This window comes from Sylvia atricapilla, chromosome 14 (genome assembly GCF_009819655.1).
Source record: "Sylvia atricapilla isolate bSylAtr1 chromosome 14, bSylAtr1.pri, whole genome shotgun sequence".
NCBI classification, from domain to species: Eukaryota; Metazoa; Chordata; class Aves; order Passeriformes; family Sylviidae; genus Sylvia; species Sylvia atricapilla.
The window spans coordinates 11207850-11235225 of NC_089153.1; the positions used below are offsets into that span (position 1 = coordinate 11207850).

General features: G+C 38.6%; 1 protein-coding gene across 5 annotated transcripts; it reads right to left on the reverse strand.

Moving 5' to 3' along the window:
- MAPK9 (mitogen-activated protein kinase 9) lies at positions 1–26367 on the reverse strand. 5 transcript variants are annotated; one of them, XM_066329099.1, is made up of 12 exons: positions 26295–26367; positions 22351–22525; positions 18353–18482; positions 17185–17243; positions 16134–16272; positions 15752–15917; positions 14423–14494; positions 10447–10629; positions 9811–9935; positions 9235–9298; positions 7668–7739; positions 1–6934 (listed from the first exon to the last, which is right to left on the reverse strand). In XM_066329099.1, exons 2-12 carry the CDS (start codon positions 22470–22472, stop codon positions 6792–6794), a joined length of 1275 nt encoding a protein of 424 aa, XP_066185196.1. In that variant the 5' UTR covers positions 22473–22525; positions 26295–26367; the 3' UTR covers positions 1–6791. The 5 variants fall into 5 exon arrangements, with proteins under 5 accessions (XP_066185196.1, XP_066185197.1, XP_066185200.1 ...); XM_066329100.1 differs by lacking the exon at positions 26295–26367 and adding an exon at positions 25721–25794; XM_066329103.1 differs by lacking the exons at positions 14423–14494; positions 26295–26367 and adding an exon at positions 14717–14788 and having other exon boundaries at positions 22351–22956.
- Positions 26368–27376: the final 1009 nt, after the last annotated feature.

A 27376-nucleotide genomic window follows, 5' to 3' on the forward strand; every position in this document is an offset into this window, starting at 1 on the left:
TCAAATCTTTTATGTATACATATTTATTTGTAATTTTACAGTGGCTTTAGTACTGTTTTACGATAACGTTTTTGGAAAGAAAAAAAAACCAATCAACCAAAAAGCTTCAGAACAAGGCTTTAACTAGAATTACAGAACTAGTTATTGACAGTTTTCCTTATGAAATTCTATTTTCTTAAGAGTATCAGTCCAAAAAACCAATGAAGTGTGACTGCTGTCCGGTAAAAAAAACCAAACAAACTAACCCAAAAAAACTTTCTAGTCATCCTGAAACCAAAGTCCAGCATCAGACAAAATAGCCACTGCATTGAGAGGAATATGTTCCTATTGCACAAGCATCGAGGATGAGATATGACAATCAAAGCCTAATTCCATAGGCAGAAGAGGCCACATGTATCTACAGTGAGACTTCAAAGCACATCTTTCTTCTGAAATTATAAACCAGACTATAACTAATGTTAAGGCCATAAAACCAGAACACTGTAACAAGTGATAGGGCTTGATGCTACTTTTGGTGACATTTGGTAAACAGAAGGTGGGAAAGAGGAGCAAACCTACAAAGGATTCTGAGGGGAGTTAAACTTGAAGGCATTAAAAAGAAGTTCTCAAAAAACTACATTTTGGAGGGGGATTTATTTTGAGTCATTGGATAAAACTGGATTTCAGAACTAATCAACTCAATGAGCCTATTACACTCTTTATTAGCCCGTGTTCTGTAATACATGAAATAATATATTTTCTGGAATTTACACTTAATTTGTACAAAACCAGTTAATTATTTCTGCTTGTTATTCCCTCTTTAAAACATGAAGATTTGTATAATCTTTATAAATTATCTTAACAATCAGGTAAGGCTTCAATGTACTGAGTTAACTGCACACAGGTATCTCTATTTTGCTCTTAATTAAGAGGCATCTTGATCACACTAAACTGCTAAAACCACCTGCAGAAGCACGTTGTGGTTTCAAGAAAGGGATAGTTAGGTATTGCTGTCTGTCCTAATTGTGTTCCTTTGATTAGAGTCTAAAACACCTGAAGGCAATGGCTCCAAAGAAGCAGTAGCTACCATGGAACTTTAAACATTTTACTTAAGGAAAATCTGGGAATCTGATGAAGCTGAAAATGCACATTAGTCAATTTATAAAGTTTGGCTTGCTACCAGTTAAGAAAATATAGGTATCAAAACCAGACAAATACAGTGCTAACCATCTGTTACATTTTCTTTTAAAAAATTAGCACCAATTTAAGCATCTGAATTCATAGAAAAGCTTGTGACACACTTGGGTTTTCAAAAAAAGGTTTTCCCTGTTAGAAGACAAGACAACAGCACATGCTCAGGGGTATAAGGAGCTCTGTGATCAGCAACAAACATGATCTCTGCTTCAGGCAGCCAGCACCAAACACTCTTTGTAAATGACTCCTTTCTCTTCTGCTTTTGTTGTCCTAAGGAGCCTGTGGAGTGCTGCCCTACTGCTCAGCCAGGGAAAGAAACTCAGGGTCTTGCTCAGGGACACCCCACAAATACCAGAGGTTTGGTATTTGGAGCATTACAGAGCAGGGGCAGCATCTCCCCGTGGTAGTCACAGAGCATCAGCTGCAGGGATTCCCACAGAGCTGTCCTGGCCTTACCACAGCACACACAACTTGATGGTGCATAGCCAAGAGTTAAGAAAAGTTTATTTGTTTAAAAAAAGGATCTCAGTGCTCACAGCAAGCTGCCCTTGCTACAGGAACAGACATTGCTGGGTCTTTATCTGATAGATGGCCAGGCAGCCACATTGCCAATCAAGTCACCCACCCAGAAGGTATTTCTCAAATCATCTCTTACCATGTACTAAATTTCAGCCCCACAAAGGTTTCTGATTTCTAATCTCTGAAAACGGGTTTAAAGAAATATGCTGATCAAATCTATGAGACTAGCAAAGGCTACAACCAAAATTTAAGCACATTAAGCATGTTAGTTCATTCCTTTTCACACCATATATGATTGTATTTAGAAGAATCCTAAAGTGCTTCAAACCCAGCAATTAATAAAGTTGATTTCTTTTGTGCAAAACTGCAAGCACCTTTTAAAAAAATAAGAAAATAAGCAGCAGCATCAAGGAATAAACTTAAATAGTTAAATGTATTTTCTCTCTTTCGTTTTGAATTCTTGGACCAAAATGATTTGCCATGTTTTCAATAACAAATTGCAGAAGAGTGCACTTTATTAGTTTAATTTTATACTGGACTTTTTATACACATGATTGAAATAGCGGACCCATGAAATTTATATCCACAAAGCAACACTGTGAGATTGAAATCCAACAACTAACATTTTAGCTGCAAAAATAATCATTTTATAAAACACAAACAACAACAAAAAAATGGTTCTCTTTCCACTTTCCTCCAAAGTTAATATGAGAAAAGACGGTTTACTTAAAACATGATTTTAGCTCCAGACATTATTTGAGCATGCAGAGCGGGCAAGAGCCAAAACTGATTTGACAACTTGTGTAAGAAGCTTTTAGAACATCACTCATGTAAAAGACAATCTAAAATATGTAAAATAATGAGCCAGAATACAGGTTTTTTGTCATATTTCAACACATTAAAAAAATAATTCAAGACACTCTGGAAAAGCAAAGAAATCACTAGATTCATTATAGAATTCAAGTCCAAATTCTGCATCTGGATGCAGGTGTCCCTGGATCAAAACCAGTTTTGAGCAGGATTGACACCACACACATCCCAGGAAAGAATCTGGCTCCCAGTATATGGTCTCACTCTGTTTAGCATCAAGCCCTGCTGGAATCCATATGACACAGGTAGAACATGCAGACAAATGCAGTTCATTTACCCCAAACACTCAGTGCTGCTGCAAGGCTGAACCCAACGAGCACAAAGGTTTGTCTGCACCTGGAGCTGTGACCTCCCAGCTCACTCCCAGCTGGAGGGTGGCCCCTGTGACAACACAAGGCTCACCCAGCCCTCTCCTTGGAGACCCCTACATCAGCTCTGTTTGGAATAGCTAAATCCAACTTCATTCATAAAATTATCGTTTTAAGGAAAGCGATTTAGCATTTAAGGTCCTTCCTTTAAGAAAGAAAAATTAAACATATGGAATCGCTTTTTTTCTTTTAATTAATTTGGAATAAACACATATGCTCTGTTAGGATGTAAAAAAAGACAAAACCTCAAGAGCTCTCTGGTTCCTAACAGCTTTTGAAACTCTCCAACCAACTAGTTAATTTCTAGTCAAGGTTGAGTTTTTCATTATTTTGACAAGAAAATGCAAGCCCTTGCTGGAAACATTACAAAACTTCAAAGGCTGTTTGCAAACTGTAGCTTCCAGTCCTAAGACTAGTTTAGTTTGTATGATCCATGCAGACAAAGCCTTAATTTTGACATTCGTTTCTCATCTTTTTCCATAAAGACCAGACTTGTCATATCACAGTATTTCCTCAAAGTACGCTTACAGGCTGCTTACCCAGATTGCAAAATGCCAAGCTTCTCTAAGGCTTTTTTGAGGAAAAATGATATGAACATAGACGAAATGAACTATTTAAAACATACTCCATTTCTGCAATGCCATTCAGCTACTCAGTGTTCAGATGTTTAACAAGTTTCTGATAAAGTATCTATTGACAGCCAAAGATCCCTTTCTTTTTCAGGTGAGCAGTTAAGATTACAGATTGTATCTATGTTGACCACCATTTATTTTAGTCATAGTTCATAAATTGTCTATTTATGCTGCAGTAGTGTTAACACTATACAAATTCTCTCAAAGGAAAGTAACATTCATGTTTACAAAACTGAGCTGTTTTCTTAATATATATGTTCACACACACATATTCTTTATCTTTAAATACATATAAATATTTATAAATGCCAAAGTGCAAAAAAAAACCGGTCAATTGCATCACTTTACATACATAATTTTAGTATTAGGAATAAAAGTGATTATATTGCACACCAAACTCTCTTGATTTTTAAACCCCTGTCAAGTTACACTGGATTTTGTTTTCCATCAGCGAGGAGGCTCTCGTGGCATTGAGAACCATGTCACAAACCTGGCACTGAATTTCCCCTGCAGTCAGGAGCAGTGATATGGGGAGAAGCTGCATGCAGTGCATGGAGGGCCTACATGAGCACACTGGGGTAGCCTGGGAACTGCAGCATGCACCTGGCTGGCTTTAGTGGGTATGTCTGCACAGGTGTCCTCTGGAGATCCATATGCATTTACACCATGGTTTTGAATTAAACTGGAGTCAAAATCCACAATATTCACAGATATTTCATGCATGCTCTGAAGGTATTCTGTAATTAAGCTTCAAAGTATGCCACAGCAAGAAGACATCAAAAAAATTAGGTATGAGACAGCTTTTCCTACAAGACTTGCAAATAAACTTGTTGAATCTCAAGGTCGGGGTTTCTTTTCTTGTTCCAAGAGTATATGTTCAAGCTAACAGTATGTACTAGGAGAAGGTCAGATACCAGGTCAAGTCATGAAGACAGAACAGTTTTGTTAAAAACATTAAAAGACAATTTGAATCACAAAATAATTTAGGCTGGAATAGACCTGGAAGTCATCTTGGTCCAACCCTCTGCTGTGCTGAGCAGCCCAAGTCCAACAGAAAAAGTTAAACTCTGAGTATCCAAATCACATGGGGAAGAAGAAATAAATCTTCTAAAGCAGAAACTGTTAAAATGAATATAGCACAGTGCAACTTCAGCTGAAAAATTTAAAAGTCTTGAAAAATGAAATTCAGCAGATGACTTCCATAATGAATCATTAATTGTTCATTGTGAATAGGTGTCTTCAGCTACTTTAACTTACACAAATAACATGGACTAAAAAAGGCAAAAGAACACAAAGTGTACTGTTCTGCTATATGGTAAATATGTATTTTTAAATGTTTTCCCAGTGACAAGAACACACTAAAAATACTTCACGTATACTGTCAGTATCCAAAGATAAAAGTAAGTTATCCATTGGCTAAAAAACAAACAACAAGAAAAAACAGAAGCCCCAAATATCTTGCAATTCAATTAAACAGAATTTTAAAAATCAGATGCCAGAATACAATTCAAGTTAACATGAACTATTTTGTTATTTTTTTTAATCTTCTGGGACACTAAAATCTTGATATTTTTACCACAGCCAATTAAGCTATTAAAAAGGGGCAAAATTTTAAGATAAAAGCAATGTTTGGATAAGAAGAAAGTGCTGCTTTTCAAATTATAAGGTCTGGAACAATGACCAATTGTGTTTTACAGAAGTATGTCAGTAATGCAGTGGCTGTCTGGGCCAGTATATTTTACAGGTTCTATTTATATATTCAAGACCAGAGTATCTGATCAACAACTAAATATAGTGCCTTTAAGAAAGTGGTGGTTTACCTCATCTTGTTCATGTCTATTACTCTTGCAGTTCTATAATTCAGTCAACACACATGCACACATGAGATCCTGTAGCAAAATTTCACATCTGTGCACTCCAAAGTGAACGTGCACAAAGTCACAAGTGTGTGTTATAAAGCAATTTAAGCCCTACTCTACTGCAAATGCATTTTCTAATTCAACAGATTGTGCAATGTAACAGGTAATTTTGTATTATCTGGTTCTGAAAACTGTATTGATAAATCTGTATGGAAACAGCAAATAACCTCCTCCTCTTGTCTGATACTGCATTTAGAAAATTTGTATTAAACATGTTTTACTTCTCACTACAAATGGAGAGACTTTCCTAAGGTGAGAATAGAGCTAAGCTCTGTTAACTACATTCTTAATTTACAAGTGACTCAGAACTACTGTACTTTTATTTCTTTAATTACTCACTAGATAGAATGGACCCATTAAAAAAATGGAAAATATTTATGCAGCTTTTTGAGGCTGCAAGTATCTCCAAGTCATCTCTCCTTCTATCAGTTTGCAGCAAATGAAGAGCATCACAGATAAAACTTCTTTTCCTGTTCATGTTTGTTAAAGGATGAGTATCACAAGCTAGGAAATACAAAACATTTTAGCACACTCCCCTCTTCTAAACAGGCACTGCTTCACAGAAAAGTCACTCATCCTCCCTCAAAAATTTATTTAAGCCACTTATCTTCCATCCGCATTAAAAAGACTAAAAAAGTTAGAGACACTCAGGTGAAACACAAAATAATGGATTTATGTTTTAAACTACACGTTTGTCTCTTCTACAAGAAGAGAGAATTGCTGAAAAGTGAAGATAGAAAGGGTTTGATTGAAAAAAAAAAAAAGTACTATGTGGAAGAAAAACTGCCCTTTAAACATAGTACTGAGAGAGCTCCACACGTGAGCTCACACTTACACACAACACTCCGGTCATTAAATAACGCAAACTGCCACAGTCACACGGTAAAACAAACTTCATAGGGACTATACATTCAAAAAACCTACTAATGAGCAATACTGTACTAAAATGTAAACAACCACTGTGTCACAGAAGCCTGCCAGCTGGGACTGGAGATTGACGAACCCATTTAAGAGGAGTTATTGGCTAAAAGTCTACTGTAACTGCTCACCTGAAATAGGCTGAAACAAAGAAAATCCTATAATAGTGTCTAAATTTAATCGTTTTTTGTTCTTTAGACATTGATTTGCTTCCATTCTACAACATTAAGCAGGCAATTTCATAACAACTGAGTAAAAAAAACAACAGGCATTACTTTAGCAGAACATGCAGAACATGGAGTTTTTCTACTTGGTTCCATTAACTTACAAGCAATTCAGGCCCAATGGAAACAAGAGCTCTTTTCCAAAGTCAAGTCTGCAATCAGGGCTGATCATCGACATCCTTCGAGGGGTCCTGTCAAGGCATCCAGGCTGCTGTCTGTGTCTGAGGCCAATGTTTGCTCTGTTGACATGGATGAAATGTCATTGATAGATGATGACTGGGAAGGACTGGTGTTGCTATTCACTGCTGCATCTGTGCTAAGAAAACCAAACATAATAAAATCTGAGGCAAGACAATATTACGGTCACAAATAACCACGCTTCTGGGCTGTGAGCAGCACTTTCCTCACAGAAATCCTTAGAAAATCAAGGAATTAATAAAATAGGAGAAAAGCAAGCTCTAAGAGCCCTAGTACACAAAAGCCAAGGTGACCTTTTAAGAGATTTTTTTTTCCCTCTCTGTGGAGGAAAGGAAGAAAAAACTAACAATGCATAGTGTTAGCAGTGACTTGAGTGTCAAGAAGTGTAACAGGTAAAGTTAATAAAAGACAGTACAATATTCTGATTACTAAGCTGTGAAAACAGCAGCAAACATAAGGATTCCATCATGGACACAAATAGCACAGTTAACTATCCTGAGGGAGCCCCAGTGCTGTTTAACCCTGAGGAAAGGGGCTCATGCTGAGCCTCAGAACAGCTTTCAGCACAGTCACCTGAGCACCAGGTGAGCTAACTGGTGCTGATAATCTCATTTGATGACTGAGCCCTTTGGAGACAAGGCAGGTCAAGGTGTGGGACACACAAGACCAGTGAAGTTTTTCTACAAGTTCAGAAGAATTAAAAAACAGAACACATGGATCTCCAAAGGCAGAAGAGACTCCAGAGTTCCAGACAATAAAAGCTTTGCCTACCTGGATTATTGAGCAGATTTCTTCATTCACAGCACTACGTGTGACAGTTACAGAACTAATGAAACAATGACTAACCTGAGGGCTGATCTTTTACCACACCATTCTTGCTCCTTTCTTCCCAATCCATAACTTCTTTGTATATTAATTCTTATGAGAGAATAGTGGAAGCAAAGAAAAAAAAAGACAGAAAAAGCACTGTAAGATCACAGAGATTTGTATACAAGTCACATTTGTATCAAGGTACAAGGAAATGGATAAAAGGGCCAGTCTGGAAGCAGACCTGTAGAGGGATTTATTTGCCCTCTTTCCAGCCCTACTGCAGAGATAAGAGAATTATACAGATCTCCTCAAGCATCACAGAAAGACTGTACAAAAAATGAACATATCATATAAATAGCAGAGCTGTTCACTTAAAAGTAACAAATATTCCACCCCAAAATTTTATGCATACCTACAATGCACTAATATTAACTTTACAAAAAATTAAAAATCAGATTTGGGATTCAAACTCTGATTTTATGTAAACCTCCCTGGAAATTTTACTTTGACAACAAAATTATACACAAATATTTATTCTTGAAGAACCATCTCCATGGGTCTTTCCTCCATTGAGGAAAGTCTGGATATTTTGAACAAGGTAAACAGTGAAAATATTGTATGAAACCCCTCATTTACTAATCAAGGACAACTTAGGATAAGTCACCTCAACAACAACCAGAAAAATCCAGAGCTCTAACTTAAAACACAGAAGCTTGTATGTACCCATAGTCTTAATGTAACTTAGATAACAGTATCTAAATAGATTAAGGACTCTTCACTTCTGAGTAACAGTGTTTACAAATGCATTCAATTACATTTAGCAGATCCATTTTACTTTTCCACCTTGCAGTAATCAAAGATGATTTGAAGCCTACCTGTGCAGGCAGGCCCTGAGGATAATATATGTATAGATCAGCCAGAATCAATATCTGAAATTTATAAAGCTGTTTTACAAAAGCAAGCAGCTTTCAAAGTAGCCATAAAAGATGTCTATTACCCTTGGTCTTGTGATGGCAGATGTTAAAATTTTAACTGCCTCACCCTTTAATGGTTTTGACTAAAACTGTAAGGTGGAATTGATTTTAATACCACGTTGCTGTTTATTCTTTTGTTTAGGTCAACAGTTAAATCTATTTGGTCAATAAATAAGCAATGAGATTAGAGGAAAAAAACTATACCAAAGGACTCTCCTGCTATTTAAGACTTCTAGAACAAATGAACTAGTAAATATTGTCTAGAGATATGGCTTAAACAATGCACACTGAGAAGAGGCACATTTCTTTTTCAGAGAACTCTCTATCAAGAAAAAAGCTATATAGATTATAAGCACTTAAGAATAAAAAGGGAAGGAAAAAAGAAAACAGCAGCATTTTGTTGAACAGACTTCAGAATGTTCCATGTATATACGAGCATTCACACACCTAGGTATTCACTCCACACACAACATGTTTCCATCTCTGATTTCTTTTCCTGGTGCCTCAGGCAGTATTGTTTATTTGGAATAGTGAGTTCCAGTCTGTTACACAATCCAGCACACACTGCAGACACTCATTAATAACACAAGATACTACAATAAATGTAATTTGTCGTGCTCACTTCTTACCTTTCCATTCTTCAATTGCATGTTCTCTTTCTTCCAACTGTGCATCATAGATTTGAGGTGGAGGCTACAAAGAAAAGAAAAGTCTATAGTGCCTACTACATCTGGTTAACACACCCAATCTTAACTAAAAAAATCTAAAAATGACAACTTTTTTAGCATTTTTTATCTTCATTGTTGGCAGTTTATTCCCTATACCTCAAAGACATATTTATTTTACAACTCTAAAATCTTCTTTTAAGTCCTGCCTCACACTGAAAGGCTGTTTAAAAAGCATCAACCAAAATGAAATTCATTGCAAGGCTTAACAGGGCCTTAGACCAAATCCCTGTTTCAAAAAGCCACCAAACAGGCACCTCTTTCTGTGAGTAAAATAAAATATTAACAACCACTTTCATTAAATCAACTCCCCACCAGCAGCTGTCCTTCAGGTGATTCTGCCCCTGATGCTCATCTGAAGGTTTCCTGTGTGACTCCTGTTAGCCAATGAGTTCAAAGCATGCTCTTGACTAAAATTAAAGGTATTTTTCAAATTATTAAATTGGAATCTTAAAAAATTTAGTTTAATTGCAAACTTACAGCTTCTGCTTCAGCTGGATCATACCAGACAGTAATATAAGGATGACGTAAGGCTTCATCTACAGAAATTCTCTTGTCTGGATCTACTACAAGCATTTTTGACAATAAATCTCTAGCTTGGCTGGCTAGAAAGTAAAGGTGAAAAGAACACACATGTAAAAGAGCCGCAGAGTTTAATGTCTGACTCAGGAAATAAATATTGGGAACAAAGGACATGCAATGCAAAATTTCATTTCTGCCCTACAGAATATAATAAGGTGGATTGTTGATTTGGGTTTTTTTTTAAATTTTCTTAGTACTTATTTGAAGAGAAAGTATAAACCACATGAGCTGTATGCACTTACAGAAAGATGATCAGCAATAATATCAATAAAAAGCATTACTTTTGGAGAACATTAAATGACAGACATTATTCAATGGATTAAAACTAAAGGAATTAAAACAGAATCATGGAAAAGCACATATTTAGTAACTACTACTACGATCTGAGAACTTGGCATTAATTAAAGAAACAGAAGGTATGCAGCTTTTAATGTTGACACCTACTGCAATAAGTATTTTTATTAGGCTTTTGGTGTTCTGCAGACATTTTAAATTAACATCATAGGAAAAAAGAGAGAAAAAAGCTCGCCTTACTTTTTAACTTGTCACGATCAGATTCTGATGGAAATATCCAGTCTGGGAAGAGCTCTTCAAACTTAATACCCGGATATTTTGGCCTGTTTTCTACATAATTCCTCACAGTAGGCTGCAGTTTCTTCATGAAGTCTGCTGATGGTGTTCCTAATTGCTCAATAACTTTATTCCATTGATCAATATCTGTAGCATATCTTTAGGAAAATCGGCTGAAGAATGTGAAGTCTGAGCTCTACAAAAACACCACTTGCAAAATCTGAGAAGTTAACAGGAACTTGAACAGAGGACACAAAAATGAACTGCACTGTAGCATCAGCAGTATTCTGAGCTGCCATGCAAAAAGCTACACTGACACAAAATAAGACTCAGATTTTGTATTCTGAAGGACAGGCTGGAAGTGCTGCACAATGCATTATGCTTAAGTATCTTTTTCTAATTATATTACTTTTCTAGAATCTAAAAGAAGCTTTATTTAGCAGTTGTATCCATAGCAAAACAACTCTAAGGTCAGAAAAGAAAGGCTGCTGTGGAATCTTCTAAAGTGCAATGTAACACCAGGAACACTGAAGATTCTTGATAGTAGAGAAAAATACACACAAACCTCTAAAGTGCAAATGCATCCCACCAAAGTAAGGAACTTTGTACCCGTCTCCTAAGGAAATCAAACTTTGAGTCGGAGCATTTTGCAGGGGTGTAGTTGGATGCTTGGGGGCTTTTTTGTTTGGTGTTTGGGTGGGGTTGGTTTCTTTTCCTTTTCCAACTTCAGAAGAAATCCAGAGGAGTTCTGAACATACTCCTGAAGGTTCTATAGGAGATCCTTTTGTTTAAGTGTATCAATCATGGTAATACAAGTAACTTTTTTCTTAAATTTAAATATTTTATAAGATTAGTATTTACAAGTCAACAAATTGAAATTGGGCCTCATGTTTCTTCAGGATTGTCCCTTCTCCCTCTCTCAAGTGAAGGCATTTTCCCCACAGTGGCACTTGTTACAGAGATAGCAGAGCCTGCTCTGAACCAGCCGAGCTGGGGAAACAAAGCTCATTTATCACACTCAGGAGACACTGTATTAATATTCCGGATATTTAAGTCAACTCAGATCTACACTTTCCAGTTTTTCCTGATAAAAAGAACATGCAATTCCAGCAGAGCCTATCCACTGACCTTGAAAACATTCATAGCTAAATTCACCATCTAGCACTTCAACCTATCCATTCTCATAGACAGACTACGCAACTAATATGCTGTACTTTGAATTAAGATGCATTTAGAAAACACTGAGGTGCTTCTATTTCAGTTAGTGTGTCAAAAATACAATTATGAATATATGTACAGTCACTGCTCCATGCTAAGACTTTAGACTTCTGATACAAAGATTGAAAATTTTATTTACGTATTGAATGCATTCCAATGGAAAAGCTACATCAAAATCAAAACTAAGAACTGAGTATCGTTAACTGTCATGCTAAAACAAAGCACAGACAAAGAGAAAATTTACACACATCAGGAAATTTTGTTTCTAGCTGAGAAACTGATTTGAGATCTCCACCAATCTAGATTCAAGAAGATGCTTTCCTTTGAGTAACAGCAGCCTGGTTAGTCAGATAACCAAATTAGAGTCCAGTTTACTGAGGCCTCAGAAGACTGCAGGAAAGGGCAGAAAATGACCCATCCCATTTTAGAGGTAAAAACAGGCAAAAAACAGTATCTCAGTTTCAAAGTGCTTTACAGATGGTAAAAGTTGAAAAAAAAATTCTCAATATAGGATGGACTTAAAATAAGCCTCTTATCAGAAACCCAAGTGGGATTTGAGTATAAAGCAGGCAGAGTAAGCTCTGTGACTGACCTGGCAGCCTTAACACAAAGCCACTCTCCTCATTCTGGAGACTTCAGGGTCAGAAGGAACCAGGCATTTAATCCATGCCAAGTCTATCTGCCTTTTGGGATTCTGGAAGTTGAAAACAGAGTCCTTACTACAATCACAACCAAACCTGACTTTTCCCAAGAAAGCACAAATACCCCTCGTGCCTTTTGCATTGGTCAGGCAATCAATCTCCTTCTCCATATGGGCAGAAAGAACATCAAAAACATGTAGCTGCTGCCAAGCTTTTCTACTATTTCACCTTAGGTGTCTACATTCCCTGGATTTTCTCCACTTCTCATTTCCAACAGCAACTGGCAGTAACTCAGGTCTCCCCAGCACAGTCAGGAGCAGGCTCTGTGCCTCCATCACCCTGGCAACACAGAGCATCTCATTCCATCCAGAGCACCACTGCAAGTATCCCAGAAATTCCCATCCACCATGGGGGCAAATACAAATCACTGAATCTAAGAGCAGGTTTTCCTGAAGATAGTCAAAGGCAAGCATTGGGCAATATGCTGAACTTGGCTCCCTCCTCTAAGTCCCCAAATAGTACGACATTTTAAAAATTTAACTTTAAAAAAAAGCAACCAAACAATAGGAACCTCAAACACAATCAACAAAAGGAAAGCTTCACGGCCATGCCCAGCAGCACTGCCCATAAACCACCCTGCCAAGACAATCCTGCAGTTCAAGGAGACAATCTGACACAAACAGTGATCATCCAGGAAGAGTCCCAACAACACAAACAGCTGTCAGTATCTCACACTGAAGAGAACTGAAACTCTTACTAGAAGCAAAAATCCCTGTAAGGACATCTATGGACTTCCCTATCAGGGGAGGAGACTCCTTGAAACATAGACTGGTAGAGCTTCAGTGGCCCTGAGAGAATCACAAATGGTAACTTGTATATTCAACAAGTACGAACAAAATTTCCTTCATTTATTCATGAATAAATCAAAATAGCCCATGCTAACAACATGCAGGTGAAAGACACATAACATCCATGAAGAATTGTGTTAGGTTGGTCTGAAGGCTTCAAAAGGTAAAATAATAAATATAGAAAGGAAGAAAGGTAGGAAAAAAAATACTTATTTAATGCTTAATCATTTTATTACTAAATAATGTATGATCAACTGTTGAATATTAGTGTCATGAAATTTAGCATTAAAATTGGAAATCCTCCTCTATAAGATACACAGGTATCTGTGAACAGGCACCTGATGTTTTTGTGTGGTTGCTCCTTGCTGATGAGCAAAAATATGATATTGGCTTCAAAAACTTGGAGCACAATTATGAGGACAGGTTGCCCAGAGAAGCTGTGGCTGCCCTATCCCTGGAAGGGTTCAAGGCCAGGTTGGATTGGGTTTGAAACAAGGTGGGATCGTGGAAGGTGTCCCTGCCCTTGGCAGAGGACTTGGAACAAGATGGTTTTTAAGGTCCCCAAACTGTTTTGAGATTGTGGTTCTATGAAATCTTGGTCAAAAATTTTGGAGGGAGAAATGGAAGGATAACAATCTTATAGAAAAAGTAAGTCCAAAATCAAACTTTCATAAAATGGGAAAAAAAAAAAGAATCATCAGAAAGCTTTTATTTTTATGTTAAATAATAAAATTAATAATAAAAGATCTCATGCAGTGTGCTTGCCATTAGGTCACCTCTGCCCAGCAAGCACTAATAAACAAGAAAAAAAATCTGATTAAAACTCAAAAAATTGTGCAATAAAAAAATTAGTCTACTGTTCAAACAAATAATAAGCAAAATCCATGCATAGTTAAGAAGTAACTTTGTAGGCTTTTGCTTAAAACACTTATCTACAAAGAACAAGAGTAAAAAAACTTTTTTTCTATTTTTCAAACCTAGCAGTCTCTGTCTTTTAAACTACAAAAGCTCATAACACATTGGATTCAACCACTATAAATTACATTAAATGTAGTCTACTAAGAAAACAAAATGGAGAGCTCAACAATTTGATTAATGACACTAATTTCAAAGAGTACAGTGGATCTAGTAAAACATATTATTGAAAATATTGTTTATGCTTTTATACAGATCTAAAGAATTGTGTTTCTGTTGGAAGTGGAATGGGATTCAAGGATGACTAGGGAAGGATACGATCAGTGCCTTGGAATATCACACAACCTTTCACCAATTCTCCCATGATGCACCCAACTGACCAGATATCAACTGAAAATAAAAATGAAATGATCAAATTATGAAATATCATGAACAAATGTGAGGAAAACAAACAAAACCATCTGCATCTACAGTAAAACACAACAATGAGGAAAACCAAACTGCTCACACGAATTTTCAATCATATCAACATCAAATGACTGTTCCTGAGTTTTGTGCTTTGTAAAACACAGTCAGTGTTTACACTTGTGAAATGACCATGAAGAAGGATACAATCTCTTCCTGGGAACAGGACTTTATGGAGGACCATTTCTGCCATAATGCACCCAACAGACCAGATATCCACTATCATATGTTAGGTGCAACAAGGACAAAAGATTAAAGAGATTTTTTTTTAAATACCACAATTATTTATTTGAAAGCTCACACTGTATTCCCACAGTCCTGCAGATAGTTGATTTTTGTCCCAACCAGAACAATCTCTGCTGAAGTTCTGATCCACAGCAGCACTTGCTGTACAACAAGCTGCCTTTTGCACTAAATAAAGTGTTTTTATCATTATCAAAGGCCCAGCAAGGTCCCGTCAGTCCCTTGTTTTACACAGCCAGAATTACAGATATACAAAACCATGGCATCCACCAGCCCTTGTGACAAAGCAAAGAGCATACAAGTCCAGTGCTAGTAAAAATCAGCAGGTAAAACCCCCAATAATGCAAGGACAATCTCCTTGGCAGCAATTTTGTTGGCTGATTGTTCAATATGTTACAATTGTGCTGGTTTAAATACTAGAACACCCAGCCTCTTTGAACTATGCAGACTTAAGAGAATATAAAACATGGATTATGGTAGGAATCTGCAGCATATTTTAATAATCAGAGAGGCAAAAGGGGACAGACTGCCAAAAAATGTTTCAGAATAAAATTACAGTGATTAAAGGGTTTATTATTTATATACTGATCTTTTGGTTTGGTTTTTTTTTAATACCAGCCAGCATCAGTGTCTCAACAGGTTTTTTGAGAATAAAAAACATGGCCAAAAAGATAACAGGTGAATATATGACAAGATATAACTATAGCAGGGGAGAGGGAGCAGTTACTGTTAAATGGAGAAAAGCACACAGAACAGAAGATTATTATATTCTCAACAAAAGTTACACTGTAATAATTTTCATTTCTAACACCACGATTAGAATACTTTAACAACAAACTTGATGGGGAAAACAGCCCTCCCTCCTCTTTTTAAAGTAGTTATGCTCCAAGAGAGACATACTTTAGACAGAAGATTTAAAGCATTACCCCAGTAACTTACCATTCTCTTTATATCCCATTCCCAGGATAACCTCTGGTGCCCTGTAATACCGTGTGACTACATAAGGAGTCATCATGAAGTTAGTACACGCTGTTCTTGCCAGTCCAAAATCAAGGATTTTTAGCGTGCAATCTGATTTTACTACTATGTTGCTGGGTTTCAAATCCTAACAAGAAATTACTTCAGTTAAGGAGGGATTAACATGAAGAATAATACCCACACACCCCCCTCCACAATGAGGATAAGCCAAAAATTCACTTCACTAACAACTGCATTTGCCTGCCCTGGTGTATGTGCTTATTTATACAACCCCCTCCTTCCCTCCCTGTTTCATAAAAACTCTGTTCACAAAGAGTATTTTTAATGATTTACTACTACCTACTCTGTGGATGATACCAGCTGAGTGGAGATGCTTGATTCCACATAGCATTTGGTAAAGAAGATAAGACATTCTTTCATGATCCAATTCCATATGAATAACCTGGCACAAATTTGCATCCATCAGCTCCATAACCAAATATCTAAAGCACAAAAAGGAAAGCATTAAGAAAACTCAAGTCTTACTTTTCATATGAGGTTTAAGCTTAGCATAAGAGGTATTTAAGAAAAATCACCTCCTTTGATAACCCAAGTGTCAAAAAGCAAAGCCAATGATAAAATAAACCCATGCACAATCACAGATACAAAGTAAAATTATCTATTCAAAAAGTCCTACTATTAAAAGTTAAGTGTTTAATATTCCACCACAAAATATTAAAATTCCACTAGTTTTATAAACAGTAATACAGAGAATAATTCTGCCTTTATGCATCATGAAAAACTGAGAGAAGCTGAAGTAGAGATTGCAGATATTGCAACATAAATGCTCTCTTTCACTGTATTTTACTCTAAAAACTAAGAAAATTAGGATAATCACAATGAAAACTAATAATCATAAAATAATTTTCAGTTGTTATCTACTTACCCTCTTCAGACAGAAACACACCCTCATTTACCCAGCAGCCTATTCACAAACCACAACAGCACATTCACAGGAACCTAGGCACATCCCACCACTCAAATGGCCATGAATCCTTTCTAGAACAATTGATAATGCTTGAATAAAAAAGAAATATATTCAGTTCTGAACTGAGGCCAAAATATTGTTATGCTGATGTGACTGGCACAGTAAAAAACTGCTCTCACGTTATCCAGACCAAGTTATTATCCTGAGGTGATCCATGGAGCTGAAGGACCATGCACACAAACCAGATGTACGTGCAAGCAGTCTGGCAGACTGATGAATGAAAGGTAAATATCCCTTTTTCACTGCCCACTTCAGCTTTTAGCTACTCTTGATTTTCAAAGCATGAAGTCTGTAGGATACTGGAAATCCATCTCTATGGCTTGGGTCAGTATTTGTCAGAGAAAATGAAAAAAAATCCAGTACTTACACATCCTGAAATTCTTCTAGTGACTTCTGTGGTGTAAATACATTTAATAAACTAATAATCTATAAAATAAAAACAAACATTAGAAGAAACTTCTGCTTTAATTCACATAAAACCCACTACTGCAGAAGTTACTACACAAAATAAAGTGCACACTGTTACTATACACACAATTTGAGTGTTACTTGGCTGCACTTAATTCACATATGCTGAAAAACTGCCAATTCAGAAATAGTTCCAAACTGCAGCCTGTGTGCCAAGGGAACCAAGACAGAACAAAATCACTTGCTTTTTTTTTTTAAGTTATATGACACCTTCTAGCTCCCTCCCCAGTGTCTGAAATATATCCCATTTTCCCCCATAAATAATAATCTCTTATTTTAAGTCACATGCTGTGCAAGGAATTTTAACCAAGGCTGTCCAACACCACGTGCACAGAGGTGCCCCACGCCATCCCATTAAACTTAGATTATGATGTACTATTTCCAGAACTGCTAAAATTGCTGTACTGCCATCTTTAATAACCACCTTGCTTTTATTCTGTTACATCTGGGCCTCACCAAAAGCTTACTTAAAAAGCAACCCTGGAAGGCTAATTGACTGCAGGAAGTTTGAGATGACTGCACAACTTCATTGACCAGCAATGTTTCTAGTTCATCTTAGTTGTACCAGCACACAGCAGCCTCATAAACCTGATATTCTTGTACTTGAACGATGAAGTATTGACATCAAGGCTCACTTTAGAGAGTTTAAAGATTTCAAAATGCACAAGTATTGTCCATAGCATTTCACTTTTGTAGGCAGTGCTGCAGCCCTGAAAACCCCACCAGTTAAACACTGTATTTAATACAAATCTTGCCTAAGCTCAGAAGATTTCAATACAGTGAAGTTACAATGGTCAAACTCACAAACCATCCCAGGGCCAAAGAGGCTTGAAAAGGGCAAATGCAACAGAGCAAGGCCTGGTCTCTGACACTGACAGTAATGGCAGCCCTGTACCGACAACACAGCAAACACCTCCTCCCTTTGGTACCTCGGCCCCAAGCAGCTCACCCAAAAACTGAGCCTGTCACTATTTCCATTCCTATGGTTACTAACAGCAAGTGAGAGAACAAATCCTGAGCTTTTTTGATAACTCAGAGAAAGGAGAGAAACACAAAGGCCGACTCACATTTTTGTGATTGACGCACTTTAAAAGAACGAGCTCTCTGTAGGCCCTCTTGGCGTGGGTTTGGTTCTGAAAAGGACGACTCAGCTTCTTCACAGCAACATTGATTCCAAGCACTGTATCAAACGCAGCACTATAAGTGTTCAAAGACAAACAAGTTGAAGTCTGTTTGAGGGAGAGGAGGGGGCAAAACGGAGGCAGAAGTGAAGAAGGAAAGAAATCAAAATTTAAGACGAAGTATATCTACTAACCTGTTGGTACTATACCTAATTTTAATTCAGAAAAGAAACGTCCTTTAAAAACTACACAACCTTTAATAAATACAAGTAAGTCAAACAGAAGCACTGACATTCATCAGAGGTCTTCCTGCTCTCCTTTTTGTCTTTAGACTGAAACTGCTGACTCAAGACTCACACCCAAAATTGCAAGATCTAAAAATATTTTAGGCTTGTTTAAAATCAAGAAGCATTGCAGCTGCCTAATCTGTATATTTGGAATATCATTTGGACACTTTTGCTGACTGACAATAATTTAGTATTTGCAGCAGAAATTTCTGTGCTAAAGGAGAGTCACAACAATGTCTCCATGATCCATTCTGCAGGGATGAATATTCTCCTGTACATGGATAGTTTGCAATGATAAAAAAAAAAAAAAATGTAGTGCCTAGCAGAAAATCATATTCATCATCTGCTTCTGGGTGGAAAAAAATTCACTGAATTGAGAAATAAGGAAAACTCAGACTGAAGGGGGGAATACAAGAGTTTAGAAGTGACCATGACCATTAAATTTACCAGTTTTCACTTGTGTTTGTTCCTTCCTTCTGCAGTTTGAGGTCAAAGTTTAAATTTGTTTTAATAGCTGTAAGAATCTAAAGCTAAAGTATCTGCATAAACAAAACAAGACTAAAGTGGGAATAATCTTCATTAGTAACACAGAGTATTTGGCAAAATATATGTGAATTCCCAGCACATGCTACTCAGGAGTTCCAGTCTTTAAACAGTTTCAGTTTTAAATAAGGATTCCCACATTACCCCATTTCCATTTAATGTGACTTTCATAGGGTAGGAAAGAATTCTCCTTCACATTTTTTCCAAGCACATTTAAGCTCTTTGTGAGCTCCCTTCCTCTCTCATCAAGTTATGTGTGACACCAGACTTAAAAGGGCCATCACTCTACAATACTCTAACAAATACTACAACACTCTAACAAAAGGTACAGCTTCCCTGTGAGAACAACAATACTGAAATCATATCAAGTTTCCCAGCATAAAGTCACTGTTTTCCCTCTGGTTTTCCTCCTGGAAAAAAGTAACACCACCACAAAGCAGGGCTCACCCAGGAGATGTGCTTTCTTGGGACATGCCTCCAATTTGAACCAACGTGCCACTTACACTAAAGACTTGCTAGCATTTATTTCAGCTTAGTTTTGTGAAATGCACAAGTCATTATTGAATGTTACATCAATCTCTGATTTAAAGCCTTTATGCCTGTGCAAAAGGAAACACAGAGTGGGAGGAAAGCAACTGGCCAGACAGTTGGAGAAATTATTTTCCTCCCAAACACGAAAGCACTGATATTTCAGTATTCACCCAAAAGATGTTACCTGTAAATTAATTTTTATATGTTATTGCCTTTAATGTTTAATGACTTCCATATTAATGACTATACCTGTGAATTAGTATCAAACCAGTAACCAACAGGGTCTGCATGAATTAGCTGTAAATCACAGGGCAGCAGCAGATAGAGGCATAATTTTAGGGGAAGTCCCTCTGTGATCTGACAAATCATACGTATGACAAGCCTCAGTCTAAGCACATACAAAGAACTCCACCTCTTATTTTGGAGAGTGACTAGAAAATTTAGGAAATCAAGGACAAGAAAGGAAAGAAAAGATACCAGGAAGTTAATGACAAAAGTTACTTTGATTCAGTCCAAAACTGATTACCAGACTTCAGATGTATTAACACTTAGGAACAAAGAAGTGCAGTAAGTTAAATATGTGTGCTTTGTACGTAAAATACAAAAGGTATATGCAGTTTCTCTCCTAGCCTGTGTCCAGTGTGAGCTAGAAATATCCTCTACATGACAATTGAGTTACTTTTCCATCTTCCTCGAGTTCTCATTTACCATTTTTCCTAACTATGTATTTTTAAAGCTACTTACTTTCCTACATTTTAATATCAAGGATAAAATTACATGGACCAATACCAATGGATTTTCCCATTAATCATGAGAAAAAAAGTGCAAACTTAGACCTCTCCTAGCTAAAGTGACACAGGTGGTATTAAAAATTTCTCACAGAAGAAATGAAATCCAGACAGAGAACTCCAGAAAAACTTACCCCATTTTTTATATTAAACACAGAATGATAAAAAAAAATCCCATCTGTGTGTTACCCTAATGACTTGACAATTTTTTCAGCCAAACACAGCAGGATAGCACTCATCTCACGCTAAGTTTTCTACATTTTACTTCCTAGTTTTTTCATATCTTCCCCTTGCATAAAGATTTTAGGAGAAACTAAGATGCTGCACCTTGTTCAACTTGAGCTATTTCCCAGGAAGATGAAAATTTATGCATATGTTTCACTCTGTTGTTCCATAAATCAAGTAGTTTCAAAACAAGTCAATAAATCAAATCATTTCTTCTTTCTCCCAACATGCTGACCTTAACATTGCCTACACTTCATTTGGAACTAGAGATGCAGACAAATTAATTTGGCTTAAAAATGCTCTGCTTCTAATGAAAGGAGAAGCACTTTCAAGCATTCCTTTACACCATCTAAACCAACCCTGAGAGCACTGACACCTGGAAAATGTCAGTACTATACTAAACCTTTCCCAAATCCTAATGACCAAGATCTCAGACCCCCTCATCACTCAACCCACTGAAGAAGAATGAAATAGGGTGTTTTTATTTTGATTGTTTGTCACCTATCAACAGGGCAAGAGGGTTAGCTGAATTTTTTAAAATAAAGGCATGATCTCACAGAAATGCTCTCTTTCCCTACTTATATAACTGATTGTGGTTATGGAAAGGCCAAGAAGACATGGGCAGGTGCTGTTAGTCAAGGAGCTGTTCACAGTACATGACTCATCACACTGATTCTGCAGATTTGAGAGATGAACACAAACTGCAGGCTGGATTCAGAGCACGAACAGCCCACCATGTGTTGTGATGAAGTTAATATCACAGAGTTCCTGAGTACATCTGTTTGCTCCCCAATTTATGGAATGAAAACCCACATCAATAAACATTTCTGCTGTTACCAAGTAAGTTTTGCCCAACAAAACACGGGCTGGCACTGTGCAGAACGGATTGCTGCAGTCTAAAAAACATTTGAAAGTGTTTACCTTTAGCTGGCCCAGAGGTGTGGTGCCATACAAGAGACTAAGGTTCAGGATCAGCCTAAGGACTCCCATGTCCTGGGCCAGTGGAGGCTGGACACAAGGCTGGGGTGACACACCAAGGGAGAGCTGGCCAGCCCAGCCCCTCACACAGCATCCCTTTCTGGTTAATCCATGGAGTGACAATGACACTGATTTGCCTCATCCTGCCAGTTAATGGCAAGGCACTGCATTGATGGCTCCTAGAAATGGACAGGAGTGATTGGGAATAAAAGAGGGGGAAGAAAGGGGGCCATGATGAAGAAACGAGTAAAACCCAAAATCTCTCACCATTGTCATACCTTACACTGCAATATCACAACTACAAGGGCAATGGGAGAACTAGAAACAGAAATAAAGTGGTTAATGAGAAAGGAAGAAATCTGTTGACCATTCTAATTTATGCAATTATCCAAATATTAATTTTCCCTAAAAACAGAACAAAAAAAAAGTGAACTATAGCAAGCAATCGGTTTAGAATTTATTTAGTCCATAACCCTGCAACAAGAGAATTTATCATCAGTGTTTTATGTTCTGTTATCTCTATCAGAAATACATGCAAACTTTGCTTTATATTTATAGCTTTTGGTATTTAAATAAAGTATTTTTTACTCACCAAACAATGCCCTGTGCCCCTGATCCTATGGGCTTCAATTGCTGGTAACGTTTTAGCACAGTGAATGTTGAATCTGCAACTTGAACACTGTAAAACTGACTATCACATTTACTGTCAGTCATGGTGTAGTGTCATGTAGTTTTCTCTCTCAGGGACCTGGCAAAGTTTTCAAGATCTTAAAGAAAAAGAAAGAAAACAAGTGTTCAATATCTCACTAATTTCAGGCAGACAAGATGGGAAATATTATACATATTTTAATACATATGAATTTTTCAACAGCACACCATTAAACAAACATTCTTTCAGTTTTGTGCATTACCACTGCTAATGAAAAATACTTGCAGACAGACAGCAATTACAGCTTTCACAGCTTTAAGGGAATGCATGTTCCTACCCCAATCCTTCAAACAAAAAGCATCTCAGTAAACAACTCTAAAACCAAAACCACGTAAATACAACTCTCTACTCCTTGAAAACTACTCCATAACTTAGAACTACTGCTATGTGCTAGGACTGTACTAATTTCTGTATTACAGAAAAAAAAAAATCAAAAGATGTGTTATTCAAACAGACAACACAGAAAAATGTGATGACAGACATCCATGGAGGCCATGGACAGAAGGAAACAGGGTTTTAATAAAAGACCTGATTAAAACAGTGAAACAAGTTTAAAACAAAAGTGCCCCCCAAAATCCTTTTGGCTGCTGCAATTTCTCCAACACCCCTTCAGCCTTTTTCAGCAGGAAATTTCAAAGAGGGCTCTGCCTTGTCACCTCTGCCAGGCAGCCCTTCCCTGATCCAGACCTATGGCAACACATTCTCTTTCTCATTCTATACACACCACAACACCCTACACTATCAGTCAGCCTCCTTGTAGTACTACAGAATAAGACTTTTCTGCTACAGTTTAGAAGAGACTTTCCTGCCACAATAGAGAGTAAGTTAAATTCATCTGTCAAGAATGAATTAGAGGTAAGTAATTATATCAGAGAGCACAGTAATGGACTCAACCTCTTTAGCTCTGAAGTGCTACAGTAACGAGAGCACAGACTAACAGTTTTCCTGGGTGTCCATCCCTCTTCCAAACCTTACAAGAAAATTATCTCAGTAATTACTGAAGAGCTCTCTAACAAACTCTCCCCTTTATAATTTTGCATTCACTATGACAGATAGTGCCATTAGAGCCCTGAGTGATTTGCACAGGCAAATCACTTGAAACTCGTTCCTTAAAACAGGAAATGCAAGCAGCCCCTTCCCCCAGAGCAGCTGTGCTCTGTGCTGTCTGCTTTGGCTACAGAAAGAACAGCTCGTCTCTCTCTTCACTGGCCCCACCGAGTATCTGTGAGCCAATGCAAAACAGGAAAGCCTCAAAAGCAACCCAGACACCCACCCTTGAAGGGCACAAAGCCACACAAAGAACTTTTGGTTGCTTGAAGAATTAGAATTTGGATTTCTCTCCTCAGTGCACGTAGGAGGGAGCAGTATCTTTTCCATGTTTTATGTCAGCAGACAAACTCAAGGAATCTGCAGTAAAATAGGTGGAAGAACTCCAAGCTCTAGTAAAGAGTTTAAACCAAACTGTAATAGTCTTAAGAGATTCTCAAGAAATGTCTGGAGTATCTTTCACCTTCTAGGTTCTCAAAATCTACGTAACATTTTAAGAGGCAGACATTCAACTGGGTCATCTCCAGCAGCAATTTAGACAGCCAATTTACTTCCCATTTCCTCTTAGAAGCTTCAGAAAAAAATGTGGGCTACCAACTTTCTGCCTGTCACAGGGAGAAGAAAGGAAACATTATCTCCTCCACAATAATATTAGAGGCAGTCAGATGCAGCTCCACAGCCAGCTAGCACTAACATGAGACCAAAGGATGCCCCCAAGGGCAGCTCCCAGACTTTCCTGGTACATCCCACTCTTCTTTGCAACCCTTTCCATTATGCCAAAGCCATGCACTCTGAGGTACCAAGTGTTTTGATGAACAGTTCCTGAGCAGCGGTGGTATCTTCACTGAATCTTCAATATTGTAAGAAAGGAAGGTCAAGATCCTCCCTCTGCAAGGACTTAAGCGATAAAACCAAAAAAGTACAGATTTTGCATAAGCTGAGTATCAAGTTACAAGATATCAACTTGTTAGCTACACAAGAACTAAGCTGCACCTCATCAGTAGTTAATGAAACACTTCTCTGCAACAGGAATAAAGAAATATAGGAAAATTAAATTATCCTGGTGCTGAAAAAACCCTCCCTTTAAGAATCATTATCTGCACAAAGCCACCTTTCAAAAATCACTTAGAGATGAGGATAAGCTCTTTAGAAAAGCCCCAAAGAGAGAAAAGGGGCATCAGAACACACAACTTTCATGTATTTCAACACATTTGCAAATCTCTGGGCAAAGCATCTCTCCATGAGTCCTGACTTTCATTCAGGTTTCAAGCTGCTTGAATGCATCAGGACATATACTACCTCAGACATACAAATAAATGTAAAACTAGGGATTACAGGTGTTCACAGGACTTCAGACAATCCATTCTGGGGGCAAGAGCCCCCAAATAAAAATAGATTTCCTGTTGTGCAAGTAAGAAGTATAACTGTCAAGTAAGTTTCTTAGTACTTACCTGTTATTCTCCTACTAGAAAAATAACCAACACACCAAACCTGCCAGTAGCAGGTTTATAGATAATTCCAGTGAAAAATCTTTAGAAGCTGAAAGCAACTGCACTATTGAATACATCCTGCATTAAACAGTCACTTCCCTAAAATACATTTATTAAAATGGCAACTTATTATTAACCAGATCTGTTCTCTGGATACCTTCAAGTCAAAAGCCTATGAAACAGACTGGGAACACATTCCCAGGGTTGTTTTGGTTACAGAAATATTATTACTGACAACGAAACACAAGAACAACACGAAGCTTAGATTGAATTTTAAGCCTTAAGCTAAAATTCTGCTGCTGACAATATTAGCAGCGAAGGTGTATATACACAAACACATGGTTTTATGAAAACATATGGGAATTCCGTGCAGAAAAATCTCCCCCTATTCTCTTATTCACCTTTGCAAAAGCACTTCTAATTCAGGTGTGCCCTTTTAAGGATTATCATCCAGTAGTGTCAAGGGTTATTTTTTTTTTAACCTTTACAGCAGTATTTATCAAAAGATAATATTCCAGCTACAAAATCACAGTGACTTCCATCTCACTCCACTACTCATAACCTCTAAAACTAAAGCGTAAGAAAGCACTAGCTGAGTAACGCCGAAGGATTACAGCAGTTTAAAGGCAGTTTTCAACTGGAAACTCTTTGGAAAGTGGTCCTTTTTCTTTAAGCCACCCACATTACTACTGCCCAAACGAAGGTTTCACCACTACCTGTTATAGTATCATTCAGCTGTTACACACAGACGTAAACACTGAAAGGATCTCAGAACTCTGCCAGGGCAAGCTGGTGTGAAGAGAGAAAAAGTTTAAACATGCATGTGCTGTAAGCAATTTCTCTGTTTATGCAGGAACCGAGCGAAAAAGAGCCTTCTCGCATCTTTCCTAAAACTTCTGCTAAGCCAGGGCTCCGGTGCAGCGAGCCCGGGCTGGCCGCACGGCGCGGGACCCGCAGCGCTCGGGCCGCTGCTCCCGGGACGGGGCTCCGGCGGCGGAGCGCGGGCCGGCCGCACACGGGCAGCGGCACGGAGCGGGAGCGGAGCAGGACGAGCAGAGGCGGCCCCACTGCGGCACGGGCAGGGCGGGGGGCTCGGCCGGAGGAGGAAGGGCCCGGCCCTGCCGCTCCCCCGCGTCCCTCCGGCGCGGCCGGGCCCGGGCAGCGGCCCGCGGGGCGCCCCAGCTCTGCCCACGCCGCGGGACAAGCCGAAGACTCCGTCCGGCGCAGGGCGCGTCCCGCCCCGGCTCCAGCCCCGCGGGCCCAGCACGCCCCTCGCGGCCGCCCCCTCACCTGGGTCGGACGCGGCGGGACCGGCCGCGGCCGCCGCCTCCCGCTGCCCCAGCCACAATGGCCTCCCGGTGCTCCGCACGGCCCGCCTCTGACTGACAGCCGCCCCGGCCAATCGCAGCCCCGAGCGGAGGAGCTCAGCCAATCGACATTGGGGGCGGGACCTGCTGGCCGCTATATAAGGGATGTCGCTGAAGGGCCGCAGTGACGGGACGGCGCGGTCCCCGCCCTGAGTATGGTCTCTGTGCGTGACGTCAGCATGTCACGATAGTTGTGATGTCATCGCATGACATCAGGCCGTCACGGGAGTTATGGCATGGCCTTGCTCTCTGCCTGTCACGACAGTCGTGATGTCACCTTACAGCAGTACCATGTCACTGCCGGCTGTGGCACCGATCGAGCTGCCGCCCCTCAGAGCTCGGGCGGGCCGGGAGCAGCCCTCACGGTGGCAGCCTGGCACCACAGCACAGCAGGCCCTGACCCGCCGCTCCTGCCACAGCGCCCGGGGCACGGCCTGCCCACGGCTTTTCCAGAGGGACGGCTCAGAAGAGAAAGGATTTATTCCCTCCCCGAGCTATTTTCAACTCAAAAATCATAAGCCTTCTATCCATTACATACCCCCCGCCTTGACACGAGGACTGCTTGTTTTTAAAACAGGTGCGGCCTAAAAATAAACTCAATTTTCCACCTCTCCTAAGACTGATGAGTGCTTTCATTTCTGTGATTTCTGTTCTCACAGATGATTTTAGAAAAATGCACCTGTAATTTTTTTAACAAATCAATTAAATGCCGCATATAGATTAGATGACATCAATATGCTTTGATAGTTCCACTTTTGAATATGAAGAGAATACTAATTTTATATTGAGAGTAAAAGGGGCCTTTTCATCACTTACCAAAATGTTAGATACAGAGTTACATATTCTTAGCATTTAGGTCAGATTAGTACTAAATTTTTCGTTATGATTTTGGTTCTATTATGTGGTTATAAAATGTGCTAAGCCAGTTTCCAGTAACACTTTCAAGCTCCTAACGTAAATAAAGATTTAAACACTTCCACTTAGAACCAAGCCTGCAGAGGATTA

Bases quoted from the DNA above. Each gene is read 5' to 3' on its own strand.
- MAPK9 (XM_066329099.1), bottom strand. From the start codon at position 22,472: ATGACTGACAGTAAATGTGATAGTCAGTTTTACAGTGTTCAAGTTGCA. The intron at 15,918-16,133 runs GTAGGTAGTAGT...ATTTCTTGTTAG, and splicing joins CAGCTGGTATCATCCACAGA to GATTTGAAACCCAGCAACAT. The intron at 14,495-15,751 runs GTAAGTTACTGG...TTTTATTTTCAG, and splicing joins AATGGGATATAAAGAGAATG to TTGATATCTGGTCAGTTGGG.